The sequence below is a fragment of the Ctenopharyngodon idella genome, chromosome 14, assembly GCF_019924925.1.
Source record: "Ctenopharyngodon idella isolate HZGC_01 chromosome 14, HZGC01, whole genome shotgun sequence".
Lineage (NCBI taxonomy): Eukaryota > Metazoa > Chordata > Actinopteri > Cypriniformes > Xenocyprididae > Ctenopharyngodon > Ctenopharyngodon idella.
Genome location: NC_067233.1, coordinates 30,296,284 through 30,322,910, shown reverse-complemented (window position 1 = coordinate 30,322,910; position 26,627 = coordinate 30,296,284). Strand labels below are relative to the sequence as shown.

At 37.4% G+C, this 26,627-nt stretch overlaps 1 protein-coding gene across 5 annotated transcripts; it reads left to right on the top strand.

Annotated features, from left to right (window-relative positions):
* The first annotated feature begins 337 nt into the window (after positions 1 to 337).
* zgc:66447 (SLAIN motif-containing protein-like) lies at positions 338 to 26,474 on the top strand. 5 transcript variants are annotated; one of them, XM_051860833.1, is made up of 10 exons: positions 338 to 505; positions 1,592 to 2,170; positions 12,038 to 12,177; positions 13,474 to 13,509; positions 13,594 to 13,716; positions 17,288 to 17,428; positions 18,960 to 19,250; positions 21,759 to 21,899; positions 25,186 to 25,468; positions 25,561 to 26,474. In XM_051860833.1, exons 2-10 carry the CDS (start codon positions 1,596 to 1,598, stop codon positions 25,625 to 25,627), a joined length of 1,797 nt encoding a protein of 598 aa, XP_051716793.1. In that variant the 5' UTR covers positions 338 to 505; positions 1,592 to 1,595; the 3' UTR covers positions 25,628 to 26,474. The 5 variants fall into 5 exon arrangements, with proteins under 5 accessions (XP_051716793.1, XP_051716792.1, XP_051716795.1 ...); XM_051860832.1 differs by having other exon boundaries at positions 25,558 to 26,474; XM_051860835.1 differs by lacking the exon at positions 13,474 to 13,509.
* Positions 26,475 to 26,627: the final 153 nt, after the last annotated feature.

The following is a 26,627-nucleotide window of genomic DNA, read 5'->3' as shown; positions in this document are numbered from 1 at the left end:
AGTTTATTGTTGCATAATCGCTGTGCTGTTTCACATTCTATAACAAAAGTAAGCACTAGACAGTCTGCAGTGTTCGGTAACTTGTGCACTAGCATTTATTGTGAACAAAAACATTTATTTCGGGCTACAGCCCTTACAACAAAGCTGCAGTGGACTTTTTTGATTGTGCCCCCATCTGCCGGACAGACCCTGTTACTGCAGACTCTCCAAGTCAGCGACATTGAACTGAGCGATCACCTTCCACAAACCTCCAGCAGGCGGAGCTACACTTCCAAATATGGTTCGTGTCTTACTGCAGTGGGCGGGACCTCTAATTCGATTGGTTCAACTGGTGTCCATCACCTTAGGTCGATAGCAAACGAGCTAACTAGCTCCACACAGACAAAATACAGTGTCTGCAACATAACAACGGGAAATCGGCGGGTTACTTATTTAAATGTACTGTTTTGTTTTTAAATATTGAAACATTAAATCGGATAGTTGCAGAAACTGGGACGAAGGAGAGGTATGTTGATCATTATGTCAGTAATAAGTTAATTTGGAAATAGTAGCTCAGCTTACACGCTACTAGACAAACATTAGCTTAATGCTGATGCAAATAACTACATCAACATTTCTGTGATTACTAAACACATTTTCGCTAATTATATAAGTATTGTTTAATCTTTACAGAATAATTCACGTTCTTTCAATTCTTTCTATAAGTATATCATTGTTAGTTTAAATAAACCTCATTTGTTTGCTGGTTTGTTTATTTGTTTTGCCAACTTGTGTGCCATTTTTTGTTGTTGTTTTGAACATTTTATTAACCTAATATGTATATTGTATAACATAGCTGTTACTTTATATGGCAGTATTAACCTTCTAGTTTAAAAAGCTCGTAAGTGTAACGGATCTAGATTTAACCTTTGGTTTCTTGAACATCTCTACAATAACAACTATAAACAAAATAATAGTTATATTTACTATTAAGTAATAGTGTGCAATTTCATTTATAATAATAGTAATAATCGTAAAAACACTATTTAAGTGAGCACAGGCTAAAACTATGTTTACAAAGCGTTATGGGGAACATATGCGCATAAAGTACATTCACGTGTACGGTTGTTAAAAGGATGTGAAACACAAGATTGTAAAGCCGCTTTAAAAGTTTGCTAAATTGTTGTTTTTGGTTTTGATCAAACTGCAAACATAGAAGCCCCTGTGTTTTAGTGTCGAATAATAAAACGAATAATATTATAAAATAACATATTTGTGTTTTGTTTTAATTCTGTAAAATAATAGTTGCAGGTGATTTTTGTATTTAACAAATATTCATAACTTATTAACTAGCTAATATTTCTATTATAGGTTACGTATAAAACACGTTAAAACGTTCAACAAACTGCCTAACAGGAGGCACCTGTATGTAAATGTATTTGTGTATGTAAATAAATTGAACTATACAAGTAAAGTAAAAGGAAAATTGTAAAGAAGCTTTGTGAAATGCAGTTAAATATGTTGATGAATTTTGCAGTTTTTCTATGTATTTTATCATTTATTTTTGTTTGTTTCATTGTTGTTCACACATGTTGTTACATTAACTCTGTAGGAGAATGGTCGTCCCTGATGGTGGAAGTGTCATTCAGCCAGCCGATAATGGTGACGCAGACGGGATGATGTCTAGTTCTGAGCCAGAGTTTGGTCCGAACCTGACCACGGTGGAGCTCGAGGAGGTCCGTAAGCTTCAGGAGCTGGTGCGACGTTTGGAGGTCCAAAATCAAGCCCTGCGCAACAGGGGCAGCAAACTAGTGCTGGGGGGCAACAGCAACCTCACTACAGGAAGTAACATTAATAGCTTGCACGAGGTCATGGACACTTCTCCCAGAGCAGAGGATGCTGGGAACTTGGTGCTGTCACCTCCAGTGGGCAGCAGTAGCAGTGAAGATATGTCTCCAATGCCTGATGGCTGCAGGCCAGAGAATGAAGAGCAGCAGGATGGGTTCTTGAGCTTACCGTGTGCTTCTGGCGCCAAACAAACACTGGCACGCTTTGTCACGAGTCTGTCTCCAGACGTCTGTGATTCAGAGACACTGGGAGCAGGTCATGCGGGTATGGACCAGTCCGCCTTGGATGAGGTGGATGTACTTGACTTGGAGACGTGTGCTCAGGCCGAGGATGAAGACAGCTGGTGGGTCTATTGATCTTTTGGTAACACTTCTATTTTACAGTGTCCTTGTTACACCTTACATGTATTTACTAGGGGTGCAACGGTTCAAATGACTCACGGTTCAGTTTTTATCACGGTTTTAGGGTCACGGTTTCGGTACGGTTCAGTATGTTCAGGGAAAAAAGGACTACTGTTAAATAAAAATAAAGAAAATAAGAACAAATAATCAAACTACAAACAACAGCACAAATACAGTAGAGCAAAGTTACAAATAAAATAAACAGTGCTTTTCAGGTTTTTCAGGTATCTAACAGTATTTTACAGGTACAGAATTTGAATAAAGTAGCTAATCAAATGTAAAACAACATTGCATAAATCTTCAGTGTATAATTTAAATAAAGATTAATCATTATTAATTAAGTTACAAAAGCTGTTCAGTCAAAAGCAATGAGTGATTTCCTTTTCTTTTTTTGTTTAACATTAAAAACATACAGACAGCTGGAATATTAGGCTGCTGTCACTTTAAGTCATAATGCACGGATACAGTACACTGATGCTGAACACATGCATTCTTTCTCGAGTGTTTAAGTTAACTTAAGGCATAACCTACTATATTTGCTAGAATACTTGCCAAGACGGCCATGTTAACATAATTTTGTGTGAATTTGTCTGTTCAAGCACAAGACTTGAAAGAGAACTCAATATTTGCGTGCTGTACACACACTTCTGCGTGCACGCTTCGGATGAGTGCACAAATCTTCCCCAAACACGCACGCGCGAGTTCTCTTTTGCGTCTTGCGCTTGAATGTGTAAATTGGCAAGACTTAAATGAGTTTAGTTTAAACACAGATAGCAACGTGTGTAGTACTAACCTGCGCTCGCGCGCTATCAACACCCGGGTGATGACGGTGTAAATGACTGATCATACGGCACTCGCATTGAACAAAGTTTAGAATGCGTATCCATCGATAGAAACATACGTTAGCCTAACTCTGTCTGTCTGTTTTATTTATTTTCAACAAATCATACTATAGATGCATATGCGTCGTCAGATGTGAGATGAACCGAGAAAGTGCGTGCCGAACCGTGTATGGAGAATGGTAGGGTTGTTTTTTTTTTAAACCGAGAACCGTTACATCCCTAGTATCTACTATAGTAATGACTATAAATTATGCATAATTACTTGCAACTAACCCTAAACCAAACCCTAACCCTAAAGCAGTGGAGCCCAATCCTGTTCCTGGAGATCTACGTACCTGTAGACTTCAGTTTCAACCTTGGTCCAACACAATTAACAAGTGCTCCTGAAGATCTTAATTAGCTGGTTCTGTTGTGTTTGATCATGGTTGGAGCTGAAGTTTGCAAGAAGCTAGATCTCCAAAAACAGCAGTAAGTAGCTACATGTTGTTAAAGGGTTAGTTCACCCAAAAATGAAAATTCTGTCATTACTCACCCTCATGACGGTCCACACCCGTAAGACCTTTGTTCATCTTCAGAACACAAATTACGATATTTTTGATGACATCCGAGAGCTCTATGACTCCTCAATAGACAGCAATTTAAAGGGTTAGTTCACCCAAAAATGAAAATTCTGTCATTACTCACCCTCATGACGGTCCACACCCGTAAGACCTTTGTTCATCTTCAGAACACAAATTACGATATTTTTGATGACATCCGAGAGCTCTATGACTCCTCAATAGACAGCAATTTAAAGGGATAGTTCACCCAAAAATGAAAATTTGATGTTTATCTGCTTACCCCCAGGGCATCCAAGATGTAGGTGACTTTGTTTCTTCAGTAGAACACAAATGATGATTTTTAACTCCAACCATTGCGGTCTGTCAGTCGTATAATGCATGTCGATGGTAACTCCATCTATAAGAGTCAAAAAAACATGCACAGACAAATCCAAATTAAACCTCGTGACGACACATTGATGTCCTAAGACACGAAACGATCGTTTGTGCGAGAAACCGAACCGAATTTATATCATTTTTTTTATCTCTAAAACACCATTATGTCCAACTGCCTTGCACATCCGGTTGGTGAGGTCACTTTTTTTTTTTTTTTTTTTTTTTTAATCAGCATTTACTCTGCACAAAAATGTCCAAATCTAATGAATTTTTTAAAAAATTTAAAGTTTTCTATCAAACAAAACCTACCTTTTTACTCTTCTTGCTGTAGTTTTGGAGTTATGAGTCTTTACTTTTGTGTATATCACTGAAAAAACAACAGCAACAACAAAACAACTCTAAAAATGCCTTCAGGGCTTAAAGGGTTAAAAGAGCCTATCTTAAAAAGTGAACAATGACCTTTAAAATGACACCCAAAATGATCATTTACTCACCCTCAAACCCATAAGACTTTGCTTTATCTTCAACACACAAATTAAGATATTTTTATTAGCTGTTTCTATCCCATGTATTCAAGAGAACAAAATCATTGCAAAATATATGTAACAAAAATGGAAGTTGCGGTCACTGTCTCTTTTTTCCTCCATCATAAATGACTTGCAGCTCAGAGTGCTCAGACACGACACGATAAACGCATAGTGCTATTGTGAAATCACAAAGTCTGAGATTCAATTTGTATTTGCGCAGCAGGTTACAAAATGAAGTGAAATGAAATGTCATTTACATGCGTGGAGCACTCAGCTGCTCAGTTAACAAACTCCATCTCTAAGTTTGGGTTGCTTATAATGTTCATATGGGAATGCAAAGTACGCCATTTCACCAGATATGTAACGAAAATCATTTATAAACCTACACCAACACAGGAGAATAGATCAATATGTTTCTAAATATGCAAGCTGTTGTTCATCACGATTTTAAAATAAATGTTTAAGCCCTCACTGTAGCATTTCTATCATAAAAAAGTGGCCAAATATTAAAGATTAATTGGACATTTGAATTAAATGTTTGGCCAATATTAAACAAGGATTTGATCTGCTGTAAAGTGTAACAACAACAGTCACCGGGGGGGTATTCCAGAAAGCAGGTTATGTGACATACCTGGGTATGTTTAAGAGTAAGCTAGCGGATAACCTCAACTTTCGGTTCCAAAAACAGAGGTAACTTTAAGGATATGTAAGTGGCCATAGCAACTTGCTTTGGAGCAGGTTCTGTTCCAGAGTTAGTTAACTTCAGAGGTGTTCAGATGCTTGTTATATAATTAATATAGTCATATTAATGCAACAATTTGTGTGTGTGTGTGTGTGTGTGTGTATATATATATATATATATATATATATATATATAATATATGTGTGTGTGTTTATTCAATTTTAATATATGTATTTAATTTATTGTCATGATCTCACACATGGATCTGCTTTATTCCCCCTTTTTATAACAAGATGTTTTCTGTGCTATAATTTCTATAATAAAATACATATGTGATATCTTGTCAAATAATTAGCATCAAACAAACAATATAATTCTTATTCTCAGTGAATAAAGATTACTAAATTAAAAGATTAAAAAAATTATTGCACAACCACCAATAGGTATGCTTTGGAACCAGCATACCTCGAGTAAGCAAGGTTTGGGTTAATCAACCGAGAGTTCAGGGTATATGTGACGGTAAGTTAACCATGCTTTCTTGAATGCCCCCCCCTAGGCCGTTGGCGCCCTCTGCAGGCATTTTGTTATAATACGTAACGTACATAAGTTGATTGTTTATGTTATGTATATTACATTATGTATTTTAAGTGTTGTTCAATAAAACCATGTGATTACTTGCTTTTGATACGTTATTTGAACCAATTATTTTTGCTTCATTGTTATATATATATATATATATATATATAAGTCATTTTAAAGGCTATTGTTCAGTTTTTTTTTTTATTACTACAAAAAATTACGCGATTCATCGTTAAAATAATCCACCGATTACTTGTTTACCAAAATAATCGTTAGTGAGAGCCCTAGTTGTCGAGTTATCTTGCGTTCAGATGCCTGGTGTTTGGGAATGCAGTGTGAGACAGTTCTCTGGGAGGTCATTATACCAAATTGTTTTGATGACAGTCTTTGGATCAGGCATTTCAGAATAATTAAAACAACATTTGAGATGTTGTGCGATGAAATTGGTCCACTGGTTAGTCCAGTTATCCAATCACATCTACTGTTGAGGCAAAGTCACTTTTTTTTTTTTTTTTTTTTTTGGCACATTGAGGGATTTATTTAAATAAATTTGTTTTGTGAAATCCAAAAATGCAAACAAAAATGTTTCTGTCTCTCCATTGAAAGTCAGGGGCCTGTACCATGATGCCGGATTAGCTGGCTAGCCAGGTAAGTTTCAGATTAGTTTGTGCCAATCCTGGGTTTTAGGTACCATGAAAATGACTTGGCTTTTTGCGGTGTTCATCACCATAGTAACTTACACTCCATGGCTAACCTGCTTCGGGGCAGGTTATGTTCTGGGTCAGAGATCTCAAACCGAAATTGGACCAATCACATCAAACGCAATAGTCACCCAGTTTCTCTTCCTCCAAATTAAAGGTCACTATATAGTAAAAACAAACATTTAATGATGAAATTGTCTGGCCCATGATTAGAATTTAGAACTCAGGATCAAAGCCTGAGTTGACAGAGAAAGTTGATGATCGGCATCATGGTACCAACAAAGCCAGATTGGAGTGGTTTGGTTTTGTCAACTTGAAACTAATCTTATAACCCTAAGTTTGTTCAACTACCATCATGGTACAGGCCCCAGGTAACCTGAACTTAGAAGATCCAAAAAAAAGTCATAAAGGCAGCGTAAAACAATTCCATATGAAGCAAGTGGTTTAATCAAAGTTTTATGAGGAGATATGATTGCTTTATGATGAACAGATTTAATTTAGGAATTTATTTACATGAACAATCAACACACATACATAGTGCCAATCACATATGGTAAACACAGAAGCTCAAACGTTTCACACATTAGAACAAACCTCATTGGTTCTCACAAAACACACACTTTGTGTTTGTATGTGAATAAAAGCCTAAATTAAATCTATTTATCATATAAAGCGATCATATCCCGTCACAAAACTTGGATTAAACTCTCAGATAAACTCTCATTAAAAATTTCTTAATTTGTGTTTTGAAGACTTATGAGTTTGGAACGAAATTAGGTAACAATGTAATTTATTGTGAGATCTTTTGTGACTACTGTCATTCTGAATGTGTAACAGTGATGCATTGGTGAATGTGGCCATGATCTTTTTGATCTTCTGGCTCATCTTCTTTCTGATGAACACAATCAGAGTTATGTTAATAAATATCCTGACGCATCCAAGCTTTATAATGGCAGTGTTTGGGACCAACAAGTATGTAGCTGAATAAAGTGCTTCCATCCATTATAAACGTACTCCACACGGCTCCGGGGGCTTAATAAAGGCCTTCTGAAGCGATGCATTTGTGTAAGAAAAATATCCATATTTTACAAGTTATAAATGAAAATATCTAGCTTCCACCAGACCACCTTCCGTATTCAACTTAGGAAGAAAGTGTAACGCCTCTCGCAGTTCAAAACGCTTACACAACGTCCTATGCCTTCCGCCAATAACTAAATAACTAAACACAGCCTGCATGTCAGTGAGGAAGGATTACTACAAGAGGTGGTTTTGCATTAGGGCTGGGTGATATGGACAAAAAATAATATTTAAGTATTTTTTGGCTGAATGGCAATATACATTATATTACTCTGTATTTTCCACTTTTTTCTATTTGGATAAAAAAAAAAAAAGTCCAATTTCTATTCTGTATTTATTTAAAAACATATTTCACATACTGCCCATATTGGCTATGAAAACACATATAGTGAATGTAACCATGTAGGCTATGCTATACATTACATTAAAAAAAAAAAAGTGTTAAAATTGTAACAAGGCTCGTCCACTCCTGACAGCAAAACGGAAATATTTGCAAGACTTTTCTGACATTTAGAGATGGCGAATATACCTGTGAAATGTAAGTTATTCACTGAGGAAAACACCACATCTCAAACATATTAAACAGCACAGTCTGTCAGCACATGTATCTGTCAGAGCATCTGATGGGGCAAGCCGCGTTAAACTGTCTATATCTTACGAGTTTTGAAGCCCTTTATATAAAGCATGACATGTTTAGGACAAATTGGATTATGCACTTTCCCTGCAGCAGCTCACTGCGTCAGTCTGCGTGTCCTCTGCTATTTTTCAGATGTGCTTATAGGATCAAACTACTGTATATCAGTATAAACAGTATTGCCTCATCCTATATTGTTTATAAAAATATATTGATATATCGTACAAACTTGATATATTGCCCAGCCCTATTTTGGATGCAAATGTTGGGGAAATATTTTTAAAATAATGTTTCTAAAATAAACAGCTAACAATAATAAAGACAAAGGATGACTGTAGGATACTCACCAAGATGGGCATTCTGACAGAATTTTGTGTAAATTTGTCCATTCAAGTGCAAGATAATGTGAAAGAACTTAATTTAGTATTCACATGGCTTTCTGGGCACTTAATTCGGATACGTGCGCACAGAAAACTTCTCGTACAGCATGCGAGTATTGAATTGAGTTTTCTTTCGCATCTTCTTGCACTAGACTGTTTAAATGGGCAAGACTTTAAAATGTGCAACTTGCTCTGACCAGAAAGTTTATAAATTCCGAAACGCCTTTTGCACTGGAAGGCGCACCTGCATCCGCTATATTAAGTGCTGAATGAATGACAGGCTACATTGCGCAAGGTATGTTGCTTTTTGTTGCAAGGTATGTTGACATTTGTTGCTTTTTTTTTACCGTGGAAATGAGAGTTCTGTGTCTTTATTAAAATCAACACATTAATGATTTATCTCTCATCCACCCACAACCTGCACCTGCAATTTTTGGAATGTTATTTTTTTATGGCTTGACCTGCCTGGGATGTCTCGCATCTTTCTCACCTTTTTCACCCCTGATGTGTTTGCATTTCTGGCCTATAGAGAGAAATGCATGTTAAGTTAAACATGTCATGCAGTAAAGCAAGGTACTAATTTAGCTTCCACACTCTGCACGAAGACTTTGAATATGCGGCTAATAATAGCACACATTTATCTAGGTTAACGTTAGAGCGAGTGGCCATGTAAAGTGGCTAACGTTAGGCTACTACTTGCTTGTTTTAATTATGTTTGAGATCGATGAATGATAGGCGAACGTTTGGATTTCCTGCCAGACATAATTACCACATGGACCAGCCGTTTTAGCGATCTGTCACAGACTTTGCTACTTCCTGTGGAGTTCTTTTCTGCAACTAACCAATTAATAAATATTTGGTTGGCTAAGCCTCTTCTTGTCGACTAACGTTTAATCAACTATTAGGGGGCACCCCTTAAAAGATTGATTTTCATAAATGTAATTATTAGGCTAAAGGCTGTTCTTTTTTTAGTCCATCCCTTGTATATTATTTTGCATTGATTTGTTTAATTAATAGAGAATTCCCAAAACAAATCAATAATAACAAGCAGCTAATCTCTCTAATGCAGCTTTAATTTTCATCAGAATAATCCAGCCACTAATGCTTCAGTGGATTGGCATTGGCCAGCAATTAGCCTCTCCATATGTGCATATCTGCTGCTTGAGGTTAATAGAGCCATGTCTGGTAGCAGCATTGGGTCGTATCTTTGGTGAGGTGGTAAGCAGCTTTTGGTGGATTTATGCTTCATGTGATACTGCTCATTCTAGATGGTGAAAAAAAAAAAAAAAAAGGATTGCTTTGACCTGGATGGTGACTATAACAGTTTTTTATAGGACTGATTATATAAAGCTGCAGTGTGTCATTTTGTTTGGCATGTTGTTAACATTGTCTCTCATGTATCTGATTAATGTAAAGTAATGTAAATATAAGGACTGGTAAAACATAGGCAGTTGTTCTATATATATCAACATGCCATCTGATGTCCATTCATGTTTTATTCCTGCTGTAGCTAGTAGTAAAGAGGAAGAGATTGGTTTACTTGCGTGAACATTGATCACTACATTTATTGTTTGAATTTCATTATAAATTTAAAAGCTCAGACTTTTTAAAGGAGTAGGGTTGTAACAGTATGATAACAGTCTAAAAAAAAACACGGTTTTACGATATACAATGTTAAACAATCAATTATTATTTTTATCAGTTAAAATGACCATTAAATGATAACTTTCATTTTTGGGTGAACTAATGAATATTTTTTTCACAAAAAAAGTGGAAAAATATTTTTTTCATCCCTCATTCTTACCCTCTGTCCTCTCCGTTTTTAAGGGGCGACTCCTTTAAGGCTTGTCAGTAAACAGCCACTGTCATGACTGGCTAATGTTATTGCAAAGGAACAAGTATCATTGCCTGCTGCTATAACAAAAGTTTCTTTTTGAACTCTCCATTACACTGTACCCGTACAAACATATAATCCTCCAATGCGATTTGGTACGCCATTTAAAAAAAAAAAAAAAAAACATCCACTTGTTTCTGATGCTGAAATCCTTCTGAACTTTGTACAGAAATGAGCGAATGAGCTGTTTAAACAGGCAAATCAAAGTAAACGTTCCTTTACTCTTCCATTTGTCCTGTTGTTGACAGACTCAGGCGTGTGGAGTATGTCAGAAATTGAATCTATATACTGTATCCACTGTAGACAGCCTTAGTGGAAATTATGTGTTCGTGCTCTCGTCCGTGGGTGTCAGCCGTTAAGCGGCTAAATAAATTGTTCTGTTGAACTAAAAAACTACTAGTTCAATGACCTCTTATGTCAAAAGGGCAAGGAAAATTTTTATTTTCAAATCATGACCTCTTTAAATAAATGCTGTTTATAATGAAGAGAATGTTTGTTTTAATGGTTCAAACCACTTATATGTCAAAAGATCATGGAAAAGTTGATTGTCATGACCCCTTTAATTCAAATATTGGCACTTTTCCACTGCATTGGTACGGTTCGGTATGGAACGGAACGGTACAGCTCGCTTAAATAGTACCACCTCGGTTGAGGTTCCAAGTGTGCAGTATCGATACTAAATGTGACATGTAAACACTGCAGATTACTGACTGGTCAGAGAGAATCGTCACTACCAGCGTCATTGGATTTGAAACACGAGACCCACTAGATTTAAATAGTCAGTAACAGCCACCGCAGTATCATTTGTTTGTGCAACTTTTTTTTTTAAACAACTTGCTTTAAACGACTGTCACACGCAACTTAAAAAAGAAATGGCTATATCGTGGTCAGTAGACGAGGTGCACAATCGTTGGTAGTAGAGGCAGCGCAACTATACAATCAGACTATAATCCCACCCGCTTTAAAGCGGTACTAAACTGCAGTGGAAAAGCAAACCGAAAGTAAAGCGCGCCGAGCCATGTCAAACCGAACCGAGCCAAGTCGTACTACGCAGTGGAAAATCGCCATAAGTGTCTTGTAAATTTTTTTTGTGGCAATCCTTTCACATGAGTCAGCAGTCCAAACTCTGCTTTTAAATAGAATCAGGAATCTTATTGCCATTGTTATATTCTTCCTCTCAAAAGGAAATGAATGTTTGCGTCTGTCTAGAAAGAGAATGGGCTCTATCAGAGCTGCTCATGATGTTTCACAAATGAACGTCAAGCATCTGTTCCAGTAAAAACTGTCTGTCCCACAGAAACGACTGTTTAAATTTCCCCTATATTTACATTTGAACAATAATCATGTAGAACAACAGGAATCTGTGGGGTGCCATTTTTATGGGATAGTAAATTCTTGGTGATGATTGGTAAATAGTCTGATGGATAAAGACACACCAGAGCTCTCCAGAAGTGCTTTTTTCAGGTGCTGTGACTAATTTTTAATTTCTTCTCCAAAACTAATTTTACAGGTTGATGCTGTTCTGTAAATGCAACACATCCTGTTTTTCTCTCTTCAGGTTGTACGTGTCACCAAAGAAGCAGGTTGTGACTGAACAGGGGCCTGAATCACCACTGAAATGGTGTAGAAAAGTTCTCGATCACCCCAGTCCAGAGACTGAAGTTGCCTGTCGGACACTCATCAACCGACTAGACCAAAGTATGGAAACTTTACAAGATATGTAAATAATTTGACATAATAGAAACAGCCGTGGTCTCGTTGCTATCAGAGCAGAAACTAAAGCTGCTGCTCTCCCTATGTTTTTTCCGTTGTCTCCATTCGCATTTCATATATATAAATTGCTTGAGCTTATTTCGTCCATTAGATCGAAAGATCTGAAAAGACCCATACATTTACCCACACATAGACCCTCCACTCGAAGAAATCAGGACAGAAGTGGTTGATAGTGGATCGACCAAAATGCGTCTTAATACTAGGTGTAAACAGGGCCACAGAAAGACACAGTTTTGAGATTTTGATTAAACATTTCACATAAAGCATGGATGAATTGTTTACAATAAGATCTATAATATGCACAGTGCTCAACACTAAGGATTTTTTCTACTGGCCCCACCACAAAAAAAAATAATAATAAAAATAGTTGTTGTTTTCAATGTTTTTGACTCATGTAACCTTGTATTCTAATAAATAAGCTTATTACACTATTCTTTCACAATTCTTGTTTCCAATTTTGAAACCACAGCAAAAAACTACTAGCTGAACTAGTATCAAGTTCAAATTCAAGTTCAATTCCCGAGGGACAAAATCCAGATCTGCTCTATATTTTTTCTTATACATCAAATTAGGGGAGAAAAGACTATTGCAACTTCTATGTGAAATTTAATGAAAACCATTTTAATAATTAAATTTACAGTCAGAAGAAAAATTGACCTTTTTAGCCTACCATCCACTTCACCAGCTTCCACTGCTCTATACTGTATGCCAGAAAAAGTTTTAGAATATAAATTATGTATGTTTTTAAATTGTCAAATGTTCTGCAGGAACAAACACAGAAACTAGTTAATGTATTTTTTTTCCTGAAATGTAAGGGTCTCTTTTTATATAATCCCATTACAGTAACATTTCTTATAAGAATAACTTCTTGATGAAAGTGCATATTTATTAAGATTATTGCACTCCTTTCTTTGTCATTTGCTCTGTCAAGTGTTTGAATTTTAATTCTCACTGTTAACTGTTTTGTGAAATGGAAAATGTTTTGTGCATCCTTACATGTGAAATGCCAAATGTAAGATTTAAAGGTTCATCCAAAAATGAAAATTGTCATCATTTACTCACCTTCATGTTGCTCCAAACCTGTTTGACTTTCTTTCTTTTTTTTTTTCTGTGCAGCACAAAAGAGATATTTTTAAGAGCGAGTGAATTTTGAAAAGTTAATGTGGTGCAAAACAACACTGCACCCCAGTGACTTTCATTGTATGGTTTTATTTTCCACAGGAAAAGAAGGTCATGGAGGGATTGAACAACATGAGGGTGAATTAATGATGAGGTTTTTCTTTTTTTTTTATATGGTTGTTTGACTGGTTGTTAAATTTTTTGAATTTTTGTGTTTTGCAGCATCTAGATGGAAGAACGTGTACAGTAGCCCATCTCAGACAGCTGAGGCTGGTGTCTCAGCATCCTCCTCTGCTGGGTACCTCAAATCAACTAACAAAACACTACTAACCTCTGGCAGCTCAGGTATGGCATTAACCCAGTTCACTGCGCATCCCACGCCTTACAGCCTCTTACCTCAAACATGCACACCTATGCAAATGTTCAGTGGTGTGGACAGAGCTGTTATGACTTTGTTTGTGTTAAGTAGACATAAAGCACATGACAGGGTCAGATGTCATGCATGAGGTGTCTGGCAAACATTTCTGGCAGGCAAATTACTCTTAACTTAGTCTTCAGCTACGTGTGTTTAAAAACCTGTTTGGTCTGCAGCGTGCGCTAAAGTCATGAGTAACTGCCTCTGCATGAGTTTCTGCTGTTTAATGAACCTCATTTTTAGCCAGAAATGATTTGATTTGCTTTGCTACAGGCATGTGACTCACTTGCAGTACTAGGGCTGGGCGATATGGGCCAAAAATAACATCTCAGTATTTTTTTAGGCTGAATGGCAATATATACAGTATCTCACAGAAGTGAGTACACCCCTCACATTTTTGTAAATATTTTATTATATCTTTTCATGTGACAACACTGAAGAAATGACACTTTGCTACAATGTAAAGTAGTGAGTGTACAGCTTGCATAACAGTGTAAATTTGCTGTTCCCTCAAAATAACTCAACACACAGCCATTAATGTCTAAACCGCTGGCCACAAAAGTGAGCACACCCTTAAGTGAAAATGTCCAAATTGGGCCCAAAGTGTCAATATTTTGTGTGGCCACCATTATTTTCCAGCACTGCCTTAACCTTCTTGGGCATGGAGTTCACCAGAGCTTCACAGGTTGCCACTGGAGTCCTCTTCCACTCCTTCATGACGACATCACGGAGCTGGTGGATGTTAGAGACCTTGCGCTCCTCCACCTTCCATTTGAGGATGCCCCACAGGTGCTTAATAGGGTTTAGGTCTGGAGACATGCTTGGCCAGTCCATCACCTTTACCCTCAGCTTCTTTAGCAAGGCAGTGGTCGTCTTGGAGGTGTGTTTGGGGTCGTTATCAATACTGCCCTGCTGCCCATGCTCTCTTTCAGTATGTCACAGTACATGCTGGCATTCATGGTCCCCTCAATGAACTATAGCTCCCCAGTGACGGCAGCACTCATTCAGCCCCAGACCATGACACTCCCACCACCATGCTTGACTGTAGGCAAGACACTTGTCTTTGTACTCCTCACCTGGTTGCCGCCACACACGCTTGACACCATCTGTACAAAATAAGTTTATCTTGGTCTCATCAGACCACAGGACATGGTTCCAGTAATCCATGTCCTTAGTCTGCTTGTCTTCAGAAAACTGTTTGCGGGCTTTCTTGTGCATCATCTTTAGAAGAGGCTTCCTTCTGGGACGACAGCCATGCAGACCAATTTGATGCAGTGTGCGGCGTATGGTCTGAGCACTGACAGGCTGACCCCCACCTCTTCAGCCTCTGCAGCAATGCTGGCAGCACTCATACGTCTATTTCCCAAACACAACCTCTGGATATGACGCTGAGCATGTGCACTCAACTTCTTTGGTCGACCATGGCGAGGCCTGTTCTGAGTGGAACCTGTCCTGTTAAACCGCTGTATGGTCTTGGCCACCGTGCTGCAGATCAGTTTCAGGGTCTTGGCAATCTTCTTATAGCCTACGCCATCTTTATGTAGAGCAACAATTGTTTTTTTCAGATCCTCAGAGAGTTCTTTGCCATGAGGTGCCATGTTGAATTTCCAGTGACCAGTATGAGAGAGTGAGCGAGATAAAACCAAATTTAACACACCTGCTCCCCATTCACACCTGAGACCTTGTAACACTAACGAGTCACATGACATCGGGGAGAGAAAATAGCTAATTGGGCCCAATTTGGACATTTTCACTTAGGGGTGTACTCACTTTTGTGGCCAGCGGTTTAGACATTAATGGCTGTGTGTCGAGTTATTTTGAGGGGACAGCAAATTTACACTGTTATACAAGCTGTACACTCACTACTTTACATTGTAGCAAAGTGTCATTTCTTCAGTGTTGTCACATGAAAAGATATAATAAAATGTTTACAAAAATGTGAGGGGTGTACTCACTTCTGTGAGATACTGTACAATACATATCTTGGTATTTTCTATGAAGTAGGCTAAAAAAATTTAATTTTCTGTATTTGAAAAACATTATTCCACATCCCGTCTGTTGTCATCCTCTAAACAATGTGCAGATTGAAAGCTATGAAACATAATGAATGTATCTGTGTGCTATGCCATACATCATGTGAAAAAAGGTTAAATATAAGCATTACGTTCTAAAACATGCAGACTGTAATAAAAACAATAGCACAGACTAAACATTCACTCATCTGAACTAATTATTTTACTTATTTACAAAATCAATTGTCTTTAGTTACTGCTCTCATAAAAATACAATTACTTGTTTTACATTTAGCATTTTAAGGATACATTTAACATCCATCAAAATCCCACTCTATTGCGTTCCGTCTGTTTTGATGTACATATGCGCATTAGCACTCGTTCAGTGAAGTTTAACAGAGGGTATGTACGTTTACACGACAACAATATACTAAAACGGAAGTTTTCCTTTTGTGTTTTTCACGTACAGACGACAACGTTGTCAATACGATCCCCGTTCACACGGATCTGCGAAAACGACTAAAAATACAGTATTACACCAGTACTTGTTCAGACTATAGGCTTTTGTAGTCTTTCTTCACATGTAATATGCATGCGCATGACGTCACCATTTTCACAAGTTTACACGGAGAAGATAACGGTATCATTTTTAAAAATGGTAACACTTTACAATAAGGTTCATTTGTTAACATTAATGTATTAACTATGAATTAACAATGAGCAATAAATTTGTTTCTGTATTTGTTTATCTTTGTTAACATTAGTTAATAAAAATACAGCTGTTCATAGTTTGTTCATGTTACTTCACAGTGCATTAATGTTAACAAATACAACTCTTGATTTTAATAATGTATTAGTAAATGTTGATATTAACATTAACAAAGATTAATAAATGCTGTATAAGTGCAGTTCATTATTAGTTCATGTTAACTAATGTAGTTAACTAATGAACCTTATTGTAAAGTGTTACCTCAAAAACTTTGAAACCCATTTTCAAAAGTGTGTTTTAAGGCCCCTAAAACACTGTTGCCATGTAAAATAAACAGTTTTACAAGACTTGTAAAAAGACTTTCTTGCTCTCAGCATTTTATGCAAAATAGATAATACTTGCGTAGGTTTTTAACATTATAAAGTATAACAATCAAATGTAAGTTATGCCGCGGGGAAAACACATCTCAAATGTGTTAAACAACACAGGCATCTGTGTTTTGTGTAAATGCTTGTGAGTTTGAAACTTAATATAAAGCTTTCTCATCTTTCTGTTTGGGACACAACTTGGTTCCTGCATTTTTTCCACAGCAGTTGACTCTGTGCTTTTCGGTATTCACATTTTAAAAGTGTCGTGACTGGAGGATGTTTTCTGTGCACAGCAAGCAGATGCGATTAATCGATAATCAAATTCACTGATGATTCTTTTTATCTATTATTATCAGTTTTATTGATTGGTTGTTGCAGCCCTAAAATTGAGTATGTTCTCTGTTGTTTAAAGGTCACGTGGGCGTCCACTCTGCTCTCAGTTCACAGTCTTCTATTGATAGTGAATTAAGCACCTCAGATGACTCCATCTCCATGGGCTATAAGCTTCAGGATCTGACTGACGTTCAGATAATGGCTCGTCTGCAGGAGGAGAGTAAGTATGCTTTACCAGACAAATCCAGGCCCTGAGGGCTTTTCACCTCACCACAGTGCACCATTTATTCATGCAAAATGCAAATAAATGTAGGATATGAAAATGATTTCTATTCTTGTCATTTGTTTGAAACTCATTGTTTCAACAGCAAGATCTGATTACGGTTCAAGCAAACTGTAGACCACTGTTATTTGTGTATGGAGAACACTTTTAAAGATTTAACTTGAGTCTATTGTGTAAATATTACACAGCGGTTGAGGGTAGGGCTGCTCGATTATGGCAAAAATCATAATCACGATTATTTTGGTCAATATTGAAATCATGATTATTTGACACGATTATTGGTGGGAGATATGATTCAAGTCTTACTTACACCTAGGGTGAGTCAATTATGGGATAATTTTAATTTTACTAATCCTTAACTAATGTAAGTAGAAGGTTCTCAAAATAGTTACAGAAGACAAGTAAACAGTCAGCAATACAATAAGAACAATGAAACGAATTACAAACAAAGCCTTCAAATAAATAAAACAGAACAAAAGTACAAATGAAATAAACAGTGCTTTAGGTTTTTCAGGAAGATGTATAATATAATAGCCTACAACAGAAACTGAATAAAGTAATTACATGTAAAATAACACTGCTGTATTAAATATAGACTAATCCTTATTACAACTACAAAAGTTATTCATTCAAGAGCAGTAAGTGATTTTATCTTTGTCTTTTGTTGTTTGACTGCAGCAGATTTATTAAGATTTAATATACTTTTACACATTTTCTTTCTCAACTGTTTTTCTCTCCGTCTTTCTCTCTGTCTTTCTCAAACTGTTCAACCGTAACAATTTTCCTCTTGAATATGCATTTTTGGAAATGTCATTTGTCAGAAATGTCATTTCAAAAATGCCGTTGTTGATTTTATGGATGAAATGTAGAGAGTAGAGATTGACCTCAAAGATTCTTTCATTATAAACAGTGATTGTCAAAAACAACACATCTCTGAGTGTACAGAAGTCAACATACTGTTATTAAATGCAACTTCTACAGCTTGCAAGCTACATTCACCAAACTCAGCATAACACACTATCAGAACGTACTGAAAGTCTATGTCTTTTCTAACTGATTAGGCTTAAAATCCCATAGATAAATGTCTTTCTGTAATACCTTTTAGAGCATTCAGCCTGTGTCGATCAAACTTGGCTCTAAGGATATCACTACTATAGTCAAAAAGATCAATACCAATTTTGCTACAGAATCAGTAGTATGGTGTACCGACGCACTGTATAATAGACAGGCGGCTGCTTTCCGTGTTCTGTGAAGAGCACTTGTGCCTTGTAGTAAAACGTTATGCACCTGAATGGTCAAATACATTTCAAAATCTGTAGTACTTATTTCTATACCAACTTCAAAGTTTTAATTTTTGACTTTCAAGCTTGTTTTGTTGTAATAATGCTACTGATGTCATACCATGAGCAGTTTCAAAAAAGCTTTTTCTGCATTATTATAGCCAGTTTCATGTCTTTGTGTTTTTAAGGTCTCCGGCAGGACTACGCCTCTACCTCGGCCTCGCGCCGCAGCTCATCTGCCTCCCTGCAGTCTCTGCGTCGAGGCACCTACAGCGATCAGGAGTTTGACTCCTACAGTCAGGAAGATGAGGAGGATGAATGCTGCTCTCTGCCTCAGCGTCTCCAACGCTACTCGCCCTCACCACACAGCTCTCCCCGCTGTCTCTCTCCCAGCACACTGGCCGAGTACAACCGCCTGGCCGCCCCACGTCCACGCATGTCCCGCCGCTCCCTACAGGGCCCAGGGTCTAAGAGTGAGGGTAGGACATTTAGTATATTAATCAGATATGAAATCAGCATTTTGTGGTATACATAAGCCTGGTGGAAATCCTATGTTAAGGCAAATTGTTTGTACAACATAACTGATTGATGAACCAAATTATGGATGCACTTGCCCTGTAGATATTAAGGATCATTGATGTTGTGTTGTAGAATGAAGAATTGTCATTTAAAGGGGTCATGAAATGCATTTTCAGATTTTTGTTTCTGGATGTTAGCTTATGAAGTTAGCAATGTTTTTGCACCAAAAAGTTAAAATATTTGTTAAAAAAAAAAAAGAAAAAAGATAATTTTCCGAATGTCATGTTGCGTCAAGGATTTACAGTAGCCAAGTCAAGTCTTCTTTTATTTATATAGTGCTTTATGTAGTACAGCTTCAAAAAGCAACTTCATATTAATAAACAGGAAATAACAATCAATGCAAACTTCATCAAATATGAGACAAAGTCTAATTCTGCTGTAAAGCAGCTCTACAGAAGACATTATTCATCAATTCAGTTTAAGTTTTGTTCTCATACAATCGTGTAAATCAGTAAATCATACAAATCAGTAAAATTACTGAATATTAAGTGCCTTATAAACCCCAACTTAGCAAGATAAAGGCAACAGTAAGATAAACTACACCGGCACATATTCAGCTTGAGTAAACTTAAGTATCTGTGTACTGATTTGATTAGCAGAACTCTAACAATGATACACTTGGTCTCTTAATAGCGTTAAAATCTGGCTTGACGTTTATTACAAACACACTTAAAGATTATAAATATGTACCGCCATTGCCTCCGAGGACCAAATACTTGGCACTGCTGTAGCTTTCATTACAAGATGTTTAGGAAAAATGGGCCTCACCTAAACTTGGGCTACTCCTATGTCATGCGTCCTACGTCATACTTTGGGTCAGAGGTCACCCTTCCGCCGGAACTCTAATCTCTTGTGAACGCGCATTGATTATAGTTTATAGACCTATTTTGTGTTTGCAAACAGTGATGTTTTTTTGTTGGCGGAGCCTACCTGGTGGCAGAAAATGACGGTTCTGCAGTAGCAGTCTATGGAAGCCACAGAATAAAAGAATAAAAAAAGTTAATTTCGAGTTTATATCTCACAATTCTGACTTTTTCTGCCAAATCCGAGTTTATATCTCACAATTCTTAGAAGGAACAACAGATTTGTGAGATATACTCTTTATTCTGTCTTTTTTCCTCATAATTGCACATTTATATCCCACAATTCTGACTTTTTTCCTCTCCGAATTCTGATATAAACTTACAATTGCAAGTTATAAAATCTGAACTGGAAGATATAAACATGCAAATGCAAGAAAACAAGTCAGAATTGTGAAATTAAAATGTTAGGCTATGTTATCTATGTAAAATGTTATAGGTTTAAATATTTTCATGCTGTAACTGCTATGTATGTATGTCCCCTATGAACTGCATATGTGAATAATATGTAGACTTACTGTTTACATCAAACATGCTTTTTAATAGTAGACTAATCATTGCAGGTTTCATCAGTCCAGTCTGTGACTTACAACATAAACATCTGTTTAGCTTCAAAGGGTGTCTTCAACGATGGTACTCTATAAAAATGAAGACTATATTTGTTGCATTCCGATTCTGACATCCAAAGGCACAACAAAACATTTTTCTCTTATTCTGTGGATTTTGCACACTTTCCTCCACTAGTTAACGCTATTTATCTGCCACCATTATGCACGTGCATTTGCAAGTGACGTGACTGTGACGTCTGCTCCAAATTGGTCTATAAAGTTTTAAATATGGATATTTTTCTTACAAAAGCCAATCCCTTCACCTCAGAAGGCATTTAGTAACCCCCTTGAGCCGTAAGGATTACATTTATGATGGATGCATGCGTTTTTTGGAGCTTGAAAAACTCAGGCACTATTCAATCCCATTACAAAGCTCTGATTATGTTCAGAATAATAAATAACTTTGCGGTGAGGTAGCAAAGTGAGAACGGAATAGATTCTGTTATTCTTGAATACTAGAAGATCTAATGATAAGAGTAAAATGTGCAGCTGAAAGTCCCTGATCATTTTGGTCTGATCTTGACACCTTGAGTGGCACATTTCAGTGCAAATTGTTCACAAGTCTGTAACTGTGTAATGCAACTTTGCAAAGAGGCTGTTATTGAAGGATGGGGAATTAAAACCAGTTTTGGATCTGTCAGCAAAGTCCCAGCTCACAACAAAGCACTGCTACTAATTTCACATATGAAGAGGTGTGAGGTCTTAAAGGCTTTGCAACAAAAACTACCTGTTTGATCCTAAGGGTCAGAGAGGGACAAAGTGGTCATGATAAACTATATTAGTGGACCTCAGAGAAAACACACAGCATGGTACATCCCCTTTAATATTGTCGACTGGCTGATCAGCATTGCACCTGCATGTATACCTTCTGCATTTCAAACAGCAACATATTCTCAGTGGGCAGGTAGTGTGTTAAGCAGGCTGTGTGTGTGGTTTTCAGAGGAGCTCAGGCACAGCATGCCTAACCTGACCCCGCGCACCAGCCTGCACTCTCTGGAGGCAGTCAGAAACAGCCGCAGCATGGAGGCTAACTTACAGAGTTCAAGCAACCGCACGTCCCGTCTGCCCCACTCCCCTACAGGTTGGTACCCCACTCCTCTGCTTCACCTTCACCCTTATCCCTTCTCCTCAGGTACAGCTGTATAATGATGATGTGCCTCTAACCCACTGTCCATTGTCCACAACCCCATAATCCCCATCATAGCGGTGAGATGAATGGATGTTGAGTTGTACAGGTGTGTGTCTGGTTTCTGTATGACCACTCCTTAACTCTGAACCATTGTTGAACTGACAATACACTATTTGTCCAGTTTCTCGTCCCCTTACATCCATTATCTCTCACACCGTTAGTCTGCTCTTAAAACCTGTTGCACCTGTAGTGGCAGTTTGAGCCACTATAACACATCCTTTGATGTGCAGGGATGACGTATTTTTGTAGGTCAACCTGGAAGTTAGTAGCTTGTGACCAACAAAGGTTTATGACTCTGTTCTGTCATCATTGACTCACCCTTATGTTGTTCCAAACCTGTATGAATTTATTTCTTCTGCTAACATAAAAGAAGATATTTTGAATATGGGTAACCAAACAGTTGATGGGGCCCCCATTGATTTCCATAGTATGGAGAAAAAAAATATATACCATGGAAGTCAGTGGGGCCCATCAACTGTTTGGTTACTGACATTCTTCAAAATATCTTCTTTTGTGTTCAGCAGGAGAAAAAAAATCATACAGGTTTGGAACAACTTGAGGGTGAGTAAATGATGACAGAATTTTCATTTTTGGTTGAAATAACCCTTTAACGTGGTGCCTTTTAGACAATTTTTTTTTTTTTTTTTTTTCCTCATACATTAGAATTCCTAATCAGCATATTAAGAGCATTTCATAAACAATGTTATAATTTGGAAAATTATTTATAGATGGTAAGGAAAAACAAAAAACTTTAAAATTACTAGTTAACTTTTTGTGCTCATGATGAGAGTTGTGTTTATAAGATTATGTAAATTTTTTGGTTTTAGTAGTTTACAGCAAAATATAAAAATAGGCCATACTTTTCTTAAGCGGTAAACCCTGCACCCCCAGTATGATAAAACATCAGTGCCTGTATGTATAAAACTTCTCAGAAATGCTCTTAAGAATAGTCTTAAAGGGATAGTTCATCCAAAAATGAAAATTTGATGTTGATCTGCTTACCTCCAGGGCATCCAAGATGTAGGTGACTTTGTTTCTTCAGTAGAACACAAATGATGATTTTTAACTCCAATCGTTGCGGTCTGTTAGTCGTATAATGCATGTCAATGGTAACTCCATCTATAAGAGTCAAAAAAACATGCACAGACAAATCCAAATTAAACCCTGTGGCTCGTGACAACACATTGATGTCCTAAGACACGAAACGATCGGTTTGTGCGAAAAACCGAACAGTATTTATCTTTTTTTTTTTTTTTTTTACCTCTAATACACCACTATGTCCAACTGCCTTGCGCATCCGGTTGGTGAGGTCTAAAAACGCGCTCTGATGACGGAAGTGATCTCTCGCGTGTATATGTCAGTGAGTGCGAGCGATCACTTCCGGCATCAGAGTGCATTCAGTTGGACATAGTGGTGTATTAGGATTTTTTTTTTTTTTTTTTAAGTGTTTAGGATTTTTTCTTTTATAAAGTACTGCGGCTGCTCCAATGGAAATGTATAACTGTTCCAAAAAAGTATTGTCCAGACCTCCGCTTGGAAGGAAATGTAAGCAGTTTTGCATACTTTGTTTCTTACACATACGCTAGCGTTACAGTCGAACGCACAGCCTTGCAAAGTATACTTCACTTGACTCGTACACGTACACAGGTGTTCAACGCATGCGCAGTTTCGAGCAACCTCTCGCTACGAGTTACAACCCATGTAAATATATTTGTATTCTTTCATGCTAGAGTTGTACAAATGAGGGTACTTTCTAACCTCTTTGCATAATCTCGTCTATATAGGCCTCCATTGTCGCTGTAGCTTGCATGTGTTCCGGTCTGTTCCGTTTAAGCAGGTTTTCTTTGATTACCTTGTGAATCGATGCTCCCAGGGCATGGTTGCCACCTTGTGGATAAACTAATTACTGCAAAAAAAATAAAATAAATGTGCATGTGTGACCTGCCAAAGTTACAAAAATCCAGCAGTGCTCATACTTTTCTGATAATGAAATTTGTGTCAAGCGCACTGCATCAGTTGTCGTCGACTATGACACACTACATGAGACGAAATCGAATCTTGCGTCCCAACGCTCATTGTTGTTTATGAATCCCCACGACACCCTACGCCAAGCAGATCATGACAACCGGGCTAAAATTGTGTAGTCTGAACTGGGCATAAGGAATGCCTCCTTCAGTCACTTCCTTTGAGACTGTTGTCTTGGACAGAAGCTTGCTTCATCAGATGGCATCCAGCTTTCCTTGAGTATTTTGCTCCCTACCAAGACATCTTTCGGCTCAGCTTTTCCCTCCAACTCCTGGTCTCGGGGCCTCGTTCATGAAAAGCACATAAAAATGGATTTGATCCTAAATTCCAAGGGATTTCATCCTACTTCAAAAGTGAGGAGCAAACCGGGTTTTATAAAGGCGTAGGTCAACTAAAGAGCATGCATATGAAGTAATTAAACCAGTAATTAAAATAATCCAACATTGTTTATTAAAATGTGAAGATGAATAGATAATCATATCCAATTATTGTCAAATCCAGTGCATTAATAACATTATATGTGCAAATGAGCAACATATTAACTGCTTTGTGATAATTGTATCACTGAAATGAATTCAATATGTTTATGAATTCCTGGAATATCTCTCACACATGTTGGCCAAAAACCGGGCCATGCAGCACATACGTTTTCCAAGAGCGTGCTGCGATTTTCTTGCCCATTGATGATGAGCGCTGTACTTCATCTTGAACCATGAAGGCGTCTGTAGGTGGAGTTAATGCATTTGTTCATATTGTGCATGGATTTAAAATGAACAGCGATTTATAAAAAGGGATGCATTTAGGAACATCTTTTTTGTGTGTTTGTACATACATTTTGGAAGCTGTTGTACATTAACATTAGGATCATTCTACACATGTCTTTATAAATGAGGACTCCGGTTTCTGCTTGCCTGGGCGAGGAATAATGGCTTGTGACTATATCACTACGGTTATGAACCAAGTCCTTACTTGGTGTTTCCTGCAAGTGTCTAGGATTTATTTATTTATTTATTTTTGTCAGTGTGGAAGTCTTTCTTACACTTTCTGTAAAGTTTAGACTGCTGGTTAAAACTCAGATCCTTCTGTAAATTTTCTAAATTAATAACATTGATGAGGATATTACATGAGTGTTTGTGATTGGGTGCTCTTGCAGGTGTATCATCTGCAAGGATGAGGGGCGATGGCCAGTCCCCTCTCTATCTGCGGGCACCCATGAAAGCTCTCAGTCCCGTGGGCTCTATGTCTGCAGTGCGACAGCATGCCAAAGGGCCACCAGGTGCCCAGGGAGGGATAAGGAGGGTTCAATCCCCGGGTCCCACCAATAGTGCAGCATACTCGGGCTGCAGGAGCGCTGCTGTAGCCAGGCAAACGCCTGGAAGAGGCGTGACGCCAACATCGCCTTCTTCCAGAGGCAGGCTTCCACAGACACCCAGAAGGTATCTTACAATCTGCAAAATACACTGCTGCCATAGCCATTGTGAAAGTTATTTGAAATTAAGGTTATTTTGCTTATTTCCCTCCATAGCAGATCACTTGGAATGACCAAACCCTGTGCTCCTATCACTGATGAATCCTGGAAAGATGGTTGTTACTGAAGCCCTGAGAACTCCACCTGTCATCCTCACAGTGAAATCCAACACGCCACAAATGCCTAAAAAAGACATGGCAAGGAAAATCAACACAGAGGCCCTAAAACAAGAGTGTGAATGAATCCAGAGTCTCAATAGAGTAACTATGGAGGAACGGTGGATCTGACACAGTTTGCGTTCAAAGACTACAATTTGCTTGTTTTTTAAACATAGGTGTGCTTTTAATTTCTTGCGAATGGGGAGATTTGAAAAAGGATAAGAACTTGAATAATGAAAAAGGTTTGTGTCTTGTAATACATGTAGTTTTTGTGAAACTGTGTGGAATTTAATTCCTAGATGCTGTGGAATAACTTGATGTTGATTTTGCATGTTTATCTATTTTTAGAAATGAAGGATATATGATTTCTATGTGGGGGAAAAAAAGTGTAAGAATTTTTAATTTGATGAAGGAATAGTTGTTTTCTGTGAAGCACGGAATTTGTCTGTTTTGTATCAAAAAGACATAACAGAGCAATATAGAAGAAAAGTGTTCTCAAAAATTGATCTCAAAGGAGAAGAAAATGTACTTTTTTCTTTTTCTTTTTTTCTTTCTTTCTTTTTTTTTTTTTTTTAATTGAGATCACATCAATGTGCCAAGGTACATTACTACTGCAACACTGTTTCTTAATACAGAGTGCTTGTTGTTAAAGTTACTACACTTTGACTCCATCTGGAAGTTTGAATTTGAATTTTGATGCCTGAGTAGTCTAGGTTTAAGTATGCATTAAGCCAGTTCAATTGGAGATATCTGGGTATGCAATGATTATAGAGTGCCTCAGAATCAAATCAATAAATCAACAATTTCAGCAATAAAGCTAACAGAAGAGCAATTTTATTCATTCCAGGGTTCCTTCTTTGCTGGGCAGCGACACTGGAGGGGAAAACTTTGGGCACTAAACATTAAAACATGGAGTTTCTAATGTATATCAAAAGTCAAAATACATTTACAATGTATGTGTTGTGTTGT

Bases quoted from the DNA above. Each gene is read 5' to 3' on its own strand.
- zgc:66447 (XM_051860832.1), top strand. From the start codon at position 1,596: ATGGTCGTCCCTGATGGTGGAAGTGTCATTCAGCCAGCCGATAATGGT. The intron at 17,429-18,959 runs GTAAGTATGCTT...TGTGTTTTTAAG, and splicing joins GGCTCGTCTGCAGGAGGAGA to GTCTCCGGCAGGACTACGCC. The intron at 19,251-21,758 runs GTAGGACATTTA...TGTGGTTTTCAG, and splicing joins CCCAGGGTCTAAGAGTGAGG to AGGAGCTCAGGCACAGCATG.